Source organism: Dermacentor andersoni, chromosome 5 (genome assembly GCF_023375885.2).
Source record: "Dermacentor andersoni chromosome 5, qqDerAnde1_hic_scaffold, whole genome shotgun sequence".
Taxonomy (NCBI): Eukaryota; Metazoa; Arthropoda; class Arachnida; order Ixodida; family Ixodidae; genus Dermacentor; species Dermacentor andersoni.
In genome coordinates this window covers 201,601,143-201,611,728 of record NC_092818.1, presented here as the reverse complement: position 1 = coordinate 201,611,728, position 10,586 = coordinate 201,601,143, and the positions used below count along the sequence as shown (strand labels likewise).

At 47.7% G+C, this 10,586-nt stretch overlaps 1 protein-coding gene and 1 pseudogene across 9 annotated transcripts in view; one reads left to right on the top strand and one right to left on the bottom strand.

The window, feature by feature from the left end:
* Positions 1 to 818: 818 nt before the first annotated feature.
* On the bottom strand, positions 819 to 937 carry LOC126532474 (5S ribosomal RNA; annotated as a pseudogene).
* A 2,353-nt stretch (positions 938 to 3,290) lies between these two features.
* Positions 3,291 to 10,586, top strand: part of LOC126532264 (uncharacterized) — a 253,753-nt gene continuing 246,457 nt past the window's right edge. For 5 of the 9 annotated variants that reach the window (XM_072288492.1, XM_072288496.1, XM_072288493.1 and 2 more), the window contains exon 1: positions 3,293 to 3,489. In XM_072288492.1, the coding sequence (XP_072144593.1) occupies positions 3,471 to 3,489 (19 nt within the window). In that variant the 5' untranslated portion in view covers positions 3,293 to 3,470. Of the gene's footprint in view, positions 3,490 to 10,586 lie in introns of all 9 variants that reach the window. The other 4 variants (XM_072288494.1, XM_072288495.1, XM_072288490.1 and 1 more) reach the window with 2 other exon arrangements.

Sequence of the window (10,586 nt, the reverse complement as noted above, 5' to 3'; positions counted from 1 at the left end):
GGGAGGCATGATTCCGCAAGTAACGACGTTCCGCATCCTCGGACTCCTGATTCAAAAGGACGGGGCCGGGGAGCAGACTCGGAAAAAATTCAGAGAACAATGCAACAAATAACCCGCCTTATCAAAGGAGTGACAAGCAAAAGGCACGGACTCAAGGAGGAAGACTGCACGAGAATAATACAAGCGCTGCTCACGAGCATTGTCACCTACGGGACCCCATACGTTGACATGAAGAACAGTCAACGAGACAACGTAAACGCCCTCATCAGAAAATCCTACAAAATTGCGTTGGGCCTGTCCCCTTCCACGTCCACAGTGAAACTACTCAAAATGGGAGTTCACAACACGTGGGAAGAGCTCGTGGAAGCGCACAACGTCAACCAACTGGAGAGACAAGCTAAGAAAAACGGGGAGAGCCCTGCTCCAAGATCTCGGCTACCAAGTCGAGGATGAGAGGCACCTACCTCAGCATATCCCACACGAGATCAGAGACAAGCTACACATAAGTACCATTCCCAGAAACATGCATCCCGAGTATACGACAAGGAAAGGAGACAGGCGACAATTCAAAAAAAAATTTAATTATAGGGTTTTACGTGCCAAAACCACTTTCTGATTATGAGGCACGCCGTAGTGGAGGACTCCGGAGATTTCGACCACCTGGGGTTCTTTAACGTGCACCTAAATCTAAGTACACGGGTGTTTTCGCATTTCGCCCCCATCGAAATGCGGCCGCTGTGGCCGGGATTCGATCCCGCGACCTTGTGCTCAGCAGCCTAACACCATAGCCACTGAGCAACCAAGGCGGGTGAGAAGGGTGCCATCAGCACTCGGTGTTCCCAGGTGGTCTCCCTCCCAAGTACTGACCGAGCCCAATGCTGCTTAGCTTCTGTGATCGGACGAGAATCGGCGTATTCAGCATGGTATGGCCGATGGCGACGACAATACAGGTGCTCAAGCACATACTGGAATGCACCAACAACAAAGAAGAAAATGTGAGATACACGGACGCAGCTGCGTACAGAACAAACGACCGATATGCAATCAGCGTGGTCGACGAGAAGGGCGAACAACTTACAGTCACATCCATACGTGCCAAGGACGCGAGCACAGCGGAGGAGCTGGGCATAGCCCTGGCCATCGCAACGTGCAAGAAGACCCTGGTTACCGTGGTGACGGACTCGCAAGAAGCATGCAGGAGGTATGTGAACGGAAGGATCGGAAAGGCAGCACTTCAGGTCTTGACCAACGCCGAGATAGAAGCAGCACAAATCCTCTGGACGCCGGGACACGAGTCTCTCGCGGGGAACCAGGCGGCATACGCCGCGGCTCGAGATCATGCATGCCGAGCCATCTCCGACACGCAGAGAACACGGACCAACGACTGCGACGAGGATGACGAACGGATATCCAAGAAGTACTCGGGTGTCCTGGCGCACTACAGGAAGCAGAGGCGTCGCTACCCGCCCGCGCATAAGACGATGAGTAGGGAGCAAGCGGTAACCTGGAGAAGGCTCCAGGCTGGGACCTACCCGCATGGAACACTGCTGCACGCCATGTATCCGGGCACCTACGGGCGAGATTGCAAGTTCTGCCCGCCGGACACGCCCAACACCTTGCGGCATATGGTGCTGGAGTGCAGAAATAACCGCGAAGTACCACCGTCATAATCACCACCAGGCGATAACATGCAGGAAGAAGCGGATATAGAGGAAGAATCGGAAGACCAGTGGGAGGCTCTGCTGGTGACGCAAGACCCTGACAACCAGCTACGGTTGGTAAACAGGGCTCGTGCGGCGGCAGCGAGCCATGGCTACCTGGACTGAGGAGGCCACCCACCTTTCTAGCAATAAAGTTTCTCTCTCTCTCTTTACATGTTCGTCTATCATTTCTACTCACCAATGAGGACGACGGGAGTCTTTCTGCTCGGTGCTGTAAGTATAAGTTGCGAGCAAACTAAACTCTCTTCGCGGCTCTAGTGGCCCACTGAAATCGCACGGCCAATCCACGCGATGGATTGCAGGTGAAAATGTGGCGGGACGACAATCGCGCGGACTTTCCCTTCGAAGGTGGGCCGATACTATGTCTCTCGGGTATTTTTGGCATTACTGAGGCGTACCGCCGAAAAGCTGAACGTCTTCTTTTATTTCTGTGACTGTTGCAACAGCTTGATTTACTTATTTACGCATGTATCGAATGCAGCAAGGCCGCGCAAGTACGTGATACTATAAGGAAGCGAGTCTTAGCAAACAAAATGGTAACTGCATCGAAGCGGAAGAGCCCGTAATGACACCAGTTCGTCACGAGAAGAGAGAAACTAAAGCCCCTTAAACATCGTAAAGTGCTGCCACGCTTTGAAGAATGCCGCCTCCTCCTCGCGCGCTCTGGCTAGGCCGACGCCGCGTCGCTATAGGCCTAACAGCATCCTGTAGGCCCTCGCACCCTGCATCAGCGCCATTTTTGCTCGAGAAGCGTCTACGGAGTGGCGAGGAGCGCATATTGGCGCCGTTGCTACGCTCGAGCAGTGTAGGCGGCGCCACGGTCGAGGAGGGAGCGTGAAAGAGAGTAGAAACGAGGAGGAGTGAAGGCGGAGGAGGAGAGTGTCGCTACTTTACGGAGTTTAAGGGGTTTTAAAGGGACACTAAAGTGAAAAATGATTTCTTCTGCATCAGTAAATTACCGTTCTACAACACCAAAAACACCATTCTTACAACGATAAGACGTTTGGTAAGCCAGTAAAAGCGCAAGAACGACATACGGCTGGCGACGCCTACTTAAGTTCCCGCACCTGGGGGCTGTGACGTCTTGGATTTTGATTGCATCTTCTAGGGCCTACTAATTATCTATAGCGGTACAGATTGACTACATTGTGTTCTAAAGAACCCAAATATTAAACATGGCAAGTTTCGGGAACCTTTATTCAGCCAACGCGGCCCAAATGCGAAAACATACTTTGGAATCCCTGACGTCACGCTGACGTACCGGCGCTGGGGTTTCGGCACGAAATTCAAATGCTGATACTTTGACCTTCATTTTCTCATCTAATAATCAAACTATTTTTTTGAAATGACTGCCTGCAGGGTTCTCAAACAATGCTTCATTAGTCTAAACTAATTTATTGTTTCACTTTAGTGTCCTTTTAAGAGAAATCATCGTTGTGTTTCTTTCTCGTTTTGGTGTCCGCGCGCGCGCTTGCATCTGCGTCGCAGTTTGTGTGGCACCTGACAGATGGCGTGTTTTTATCGCCGGAGTCGCATCGTCGAAGGCGCGCGGCTGGCCGCCGGCACTCCTCGTGCGTCGCGATCAGACGGCGCGAAGATGTTCGCGAAAGCTGCGGCCTCTGCGCGGCGGTGCTGAGTGCGCGACTCGATTGCGAAGGAGTGGTGTGCACGAGCGCTGCAGCGTTCGCTCCCCCTCTGGCACAGCTGGACTCAAGTTGACAGCGCGTTTCGTCCAGCGGCAGGAGGACCATGCGCGACCCATCGACAAGTACGTATGTTGCGAGCAGCGTTTTAACGCGTTCGCGTCAGGGAGTGTAAAAAAAGTACGCCAAGTGCGCGAAGCCGGTCCCGTAACATATATATATATATATATGGAAGCCCACAGGAGCCGGTGGAGCCCCTCAGGGAAACTGAGGACTCAATTTTTTTTTCATCATTGCCACACAACGCCATGTAAATGAAGCCTTGGCTTCATTGTCTGCCGGCTTTATAGGGTCATATTGTCACGTGGTCATGACGGTGAAGAAAGCAGCAAAACTGTGAATGGCGAAACTTGCGTTTTATTGGGCGAACCTGTGCCCACGAAAGCAACTTGCACTCAAAGCACAACGATAGCGCCGAACACCAGTCGGCGATCGTCGAAAATCTCGTCCGCGGATGAAGCGCGTCGGCTTTACATCGAAGGTTCCAGAGTAATCGCTGGTGCCCGCGTGTCTTCCAGAAAGCTCTACACCATTCGCGTCGCGCATACATGAAATCGGATTACACAAGGCTTGGCGACAACAGAACCATCGATAGCATTCGAGAAACTTCCCATACATGTGGGCGCATCCCGCGCTGAGCGATAACATTTGTTAGACGGTGAAAAGCGCTCGCCAGTAAAAGATAAACAAGTTCACGTGTCAATGCCCCCCTCTCAAAAAGCATCGTCCCGATGCCACGAACATAACAAGTGAGCGAAACGCAAAAGGACACTTATGAAACAACAGTAACAAAACAACGCAGAAACAGAGTCCAAGGTAACACAGTCCCCCAAAGAGTCCGAAGTTCAGCTATGCAAAGTTTCAAAGTTCATTAGCGCTAGTAGAACGGCTTAAGTCGCACGACTTGGACTATTTCAGGTGGTGAGCGGGGGGGGGGATGGGGGGGGGCGCCGCCGTGGTAGCGAAAGACGATCTGGCACGACCTCATAGTCGAGTGCGCCAATGCGTCAGACGATCTCTCAGTGTGAAAAGCGCTCACCCGTAGAAGATAAACAAGTCCCCGTGTCAATTACCATATATATATATATATATATATATATATATATATATATGAGGAGACACGCAGCGACGGTGGTCTGCTCCAGACCACCGTCAGTTGCACTTCGCTCTTCGAAGGCGCAGAGGCAGGACGTGTGTCGAGTGATCTCCTGAACAACAATTTGAAGTGTGGTGAACGTGGTTTAAATCACGGGTGAGGGATGTCAAAGAGACGCGACATAATGCTTAACGCAGTTATCTCGCATTTACCCGCTAAGTCCACACCGAATGTTTTGTTTTAACTATCCGGTGATACCCTTGTTTATTTATTTATTTATTTCAGATACCCTCATGGCACTGGGGGCATTATTGAGGGGAGTGGAACAAGACATACAATAACACAAATAACAAGAAATGTAAATACATTCATGGGTCACAGCATTACATATCATTGCATTATAGCATAGCATTGCATACATAGCATTACATAGCTCACTGCACTGAGGTTTACAAATTTCAGCAATTGTGCACATCCATGGAAAACTAAAAAAACACGAGAAAAGAAAACAAGAACTAACAACGCGAACTAGAAATCAGCAACACAGAGTTCGTGAGGGACCACAAAACGAAAGGCACGCATGTCATGAAGAAGAAATGTAGACACTTAACTTATTCTTAAAATGCTCGAGATCGTCGGCGAGTGCCACATCTGCTGGCAAGTGATTCCACTCCGATGACGTAGTTGGAATGAAAGAAGTTAAGCGAGCGGTAGTGTGACAAAGTGGAACGCCCACTTTGCGTGGATGGTCAATGCGCGATGAAACATAGGCGGGTGAAAGGAGCAAAGCGTTTTTCAAAACAGGATTCAGATTGTAGATCTTAAAAAATAGACAGAGTCGTGAAATTTTCCTGCGTAATGAAAGTAATGGTAGTGACAAAGTGTTTTTCATTAGTGTGACACTTGATGTGCGGTCATAGTTGTGGAGGATAAAACGAGCGGCACGGTTCTGAACAGCTTCCAACACAGATATAAGTGACTTAGCTTGAGGGTCCCATATCGACGCGGCGTATTCAAGCTTTGAACGAACCAGGGTTTTATAAAGAAGGAGTTTGACTGAAATGGGCGCATTAGAAAAGTTTCTTTTTATGTAACCGAGCATGCGGTTCCCGTTTCCAGTAATGTAGGAGATATGTTGATTCCAGGATAAATTTGATGTCAGATGTACACCGAGGTATTTATACGAGGTAACCGGGGCTAACGAAACATTGTTGATGCTATAAGAGGCTGGTGACGAGACGCCTTGACGTGAAAAGCGCATGGATTTGCATTTTGATGTGTTTAAAACCATTTTCCATTTAGTACACCAGTCAGTAATGCAGGTAAGATCTGCTTGCAATAAGTGGACATCATTAGTGTTTTTAATTTCACGGTATAGTATGCAATCATCTGCAAAGAGTTTGATAGAAGATTTTATATTTTTAGGCAGATCATTAATGTACACAAGGAATAACAAGGGTCCGAGTACCGATCCTTGTGGTACCCCAGACCTAACCGGCATTGAAGATGATTGAAGACCATTAACGTGGACAAACTGCGAGCGATTAGATAAAAAACAACGAATCCATGCTAGAACATACGGGTCGATATGAAGATGAGCAAGTTTATACAACAGTAGACTATGGGATACCTTATCGAAAGCCCTGCAAAAATCTAAGAAGATGACGTCGACCTCTGAACCTTCATCAAGAATGGAATAAATCTCGTTGCTGAAAGATAATAACTCTGTTTCACAGGAAAACTGCCTCCTGAAACCATGTTGTGTAGGCGTGAAAAACGAAAATGATTCAAGAAAACCAGATAACTGAGAAAATATTATATGCTCCATAATTTTACATGAAATGAAATTTAATGATATGGGACGATAATTGAAGGGTGAATGCCTGTTGCCAGATTTATGGAGTGGAATCACTTTAGCCACTTTCCATTCGTTCGGTATGTCTCCTGTTTCAAGCGATTGCTCACATATCTTCAGTAAAAAAATTGCGGAGTACACTTTAGTATTTTTCAGGATTTTGGTGTTAATGTTATCAGGCCCACAAGAAGAGGAGATTTTCAATTTGTTAATTATGTTGATAATTCCGTCAAAACTAAACCTGACAGGGTCCATTGGAAAGCTCATGTTACATGCATAGTCTCTAACATTAGTAATGTCAGTTACAGTACTTGAAAAAGCTGCACTAAAGGTCTCGTTAAGGATCTCAGCGACATCAGTGCTTGAAATAGGGTTTGACTGAGGGTCAACGAGAGATATGAGTGACTGGTCTCGTTTATTGACACTACTCCAAAATTTTTTTGGATTACTTGTTAAAATCGTTGGCAACGTCACATTGAAGTAGTAGTGCTTCGATTCCTTCAAAGACTTCTTGTAGCTGGTAACAGTTTCTTTCAGTGCTGACCAGTGCTCACGCTTTCCAAAAGACTTAGCTTTGCGGAAAAGCCTCCTTTTTTTGTTTGCCAGACGTTTTAATGAGCGGTTGTACCATGGATAGTGGCAGTTAGTTAAAAGCGTTTTTCGAGGAATATACAAGTCGACCAATTCACAAAGCTTGTTTCTGAAAAGTTGCCAATTGGTATTCACAGATCTTTCGTTGAAGTTAGCCAGAAATTCGTCAAGGAAGTTTTCAAGTGTTTTATTGATTGCAGTGTAATTTCCTTTAGCATAATCATATATTACTTTTATATTGTTATGCGACTTGTTATGCGACTTTATTATGTTATGCGAATTGTTATGTGTGTTCAATTATTGACACTCTCTCTTCCATAGGAAGTATGCGTTTATATAGGGCTTTTTCTTTTTTAGACCTTACAGAATATTGTGAAATTGCCCGTGGCAGGTAGCATAGTTGTAGTCCTTGATCTGAATTATTCGAAGCTGCAAACATTAGTTGCACGATAAATTATAATGCATAATTGAATAATTAGGCACAATCCACTAATTAATTTATTGATGTTACTTTACGGAGCATATTGCTATTTACGAATTGTAACCGGTGAGTTTGCAAGGCATGTCCACTGAGAACTAAAGATCGCACGGGTTTTGAGATATGCGTCGTCAAACTTGCGGTAAAAATACACCGTTGCTCCTGTTTGCATTCGCGGGTCTTTCGCGGTCACGGCGCTCGTGCGGCTTCCGAACGCCGTGCACGCTGCGCGCGTGGTCGCAACAAACGTCGAGCAGCGGTGCACCGTGAGCGCTGTCTGCGGTAGGGCGAAATCTCGGCTCGCCTGCGAATGACGTCACAGGCAGACTGATAAGCGCACGCTGCAGCTCTTCTTATCGGCATCTCTCGAAGGACCATTGTCGACGGGCCAGGCGAACTGATTCTCTTTGTTTCCGCTCGACTCTTTTGTCTGCGTTGGCGCAGACCGGGCCATCGACGAGCGCTGCCAAGTTTGCGCGCTGCTCGTTTGATGGCTGGAGCTCCACACCCGTCGGACCTCGAGAAGTATTCGTGAAGCGCACGTTTGAGTCGATTGATGACAGTCAACCGTTCTCCAGTGGAAGGGCTTCTCTGCGTAACTCGTAGGGGACAGCTTGGCGCTGGCCAAACACACTCGGCATGTTTTCGTAAGCAGCGCAACCACCTTGCCTAATCTGTTTCGCTATAAAAATGTTGCAGGATTCGAGGAAGCGTCCGTTTTTGTCGGGCTAGTGGATTGTCATCAAAGCGGGAGTCGGAGCCAAAGAACCTGCGTTGATTTGTCATGTGCTGCTGCAGTTGACTCCCCCCCCCCCCCCCACACACACACAAAGGCGTTGTCACTGCAAGATTTCTTTTTATTTATTTATGCAAATAACATATAGCGCCGAATAAAAGTCGTTATAGAATGGTTGGGGGGCGTTTACAACGAAAGACTATGCGACACAGTAAACGGTGTGCACACATGGGACAAAATAATAGAAAGGCAAAATGAACATAAAATAAAAGGAAGGAAAAAATTCATCATCATCATCATCATCATCATTAGCCTATTTTATGTCCACTACAGGACGAAGGCCTCTCCCTGCGATCTCCAATTACCCCTGTCCTGCGCCAAACAATTGCAACTAACACCCGCAAATTTCCTAATTTCGCCGCACCACCTAAAGTCGGATACAACTTTAGAAAAAAGGGGAGGCCCTGCCCAGATAACCGAAGCGCGATAGCCGATTGCCTCCGCGACTAAAATAATGCCACTCAAGAAATCGTGCTTCTGAAACGCGTAATTCTCGGCATAAATAAAGACTTTTCCATTTTGATAATGGTTTAGTAGAGCTCGCATGTGCTACAGCGCAGGGGCGTAGCCGGGGGGGGGGGGGGGGGGGGGGGGGCTTATGGGGCTCCAGCCCCACCCCGAAATTTTTTCGTGTTGTCATGCGCCGCTGACCAAAACAACCCCTTACGCCGGAAATCATGCTCGATTTTGTCTAGAATGCCCTTTTCACGCTTGAAAAAACATTTTAGCGCGAAAATTGCGAAATCGGGCTGGATTTCGCGGCAACGCCCATGCACCGGGAGTCACATATCGTAACGCAAGGAGCTCCATCGGAGCACGAAGTTCCAAAGGCGTGGCGGGCGGGCTCGTCGAGGCATCTCGCTGAGGCCGCGGTGTCCTAGGGAGCGCTTGGATTTCAATTCTGAAACTTTATGGGTATAAAGCTCTAATAAACTTTTTATGCGAAAGGTGTACTGACATTTCCGAAGTCGTGCTTTAGATTTTCAATTTCGGAACTTTGCGGGTTTAATGTTGTTACAAACATTTGACGCCAAAGGTGCACTGACTTTTCTAAAGTCCTTCATCGGACCATACAATGAGACACGCCAAATCACCGCACTATCAGACAAATTGACAAAGCACGCAGCGAGATCTGATGCGAGGAAGCGTTGTGGTGGCTCATTTCTGCCGTCATGTCACAGAAAAGAATATCAACATTTTTTTTCACCTTCGCAAAAGCATCCATGTCAAGACACTAAAGCAAGCAAAGGTAACTACGTTCTTATTTATTTTTCTACTTGGACTTTTATTCGCAAGGACACATTGAGGCTCTTCTTTTTTTTTTTTTTTCTCGCTACCCGCGGGCTGCCGAACCAGCCTGAGCGCATGAATTTTTCTCGTGCTGCATTGCCCACCGCGCAGCGCATTTCGATGCGCGTTCGTTTTTCTCTGGCCAAGTGTATTTTCGCCTGGCAGAGTTTCGGGCGATTTCTGGCTAGCAGACGAGAAAAAGAAACAATGCATGGTCGCTCGCCGCCATCACTGCGGGGACTCGATGAACTGCAACGCGTTCGCTTGAGCGCAACCTCTCCGGAAAATTTTGTCTCGCCAGTGTAGAATGCCGAGAAGTATGCGTATTGTTCTCTGAAGACCAAGCGTCTCACATTTTCTTCAATATTCCTTCGGTAGCCACACTAGGTGCCCCAAGTAGGCATTCGATTGTAGCCAACATGCTTTCCTTTCCGTTATTTCATTTCGGCGCCCCCGCCCCACAAAAGAAAAAGACATTGTAGCGGCGCAGCGAATTGTCGCACTGTGAAAGTTCGATTTTGTTACTTGTTCTTTTGCGGAAAGTAATGGGCCGCGGGAGGCTTCAGTTGGCGGATACCCTTATCATATTATTGCGATAGCAATTATATGGACACCCCAGGCGAATTACTGCCGTCGCTGTCACCCTCATGTTCCGTACGAAGGCCAAGGGCGATAACATCGTGACCGCGCGCCGCGTGCTGTATGTGCGAGTGAAAGCGTAAGGGGGAGGGTGGGGGGCAGGGGTGAACCGACGATGGTGGCACAGTCTTTTGTGCGCAAGGGTTTTTGTCCACTCCCCCTGACGTATCGCTCGCGATACGTCAGGGGGAGTGGAGGGAGGGGGGGCTGTGATCTGTGAATCTGTGGTTGCGCAACACGTTTATTTGCCTTGTTTGACGCATCATATATAGGGACTCTTTCTTAGATACGTAGATTTATTGGGGACTTATACGTATATTTAGATATCTTGGTGCGAGGTTTTGTGTATATGTGCAGTGAACTTTGTTTTGAGTGACACTTCTTTGCTCTTTATCAAGCTAGCTGTATCTTCGCATT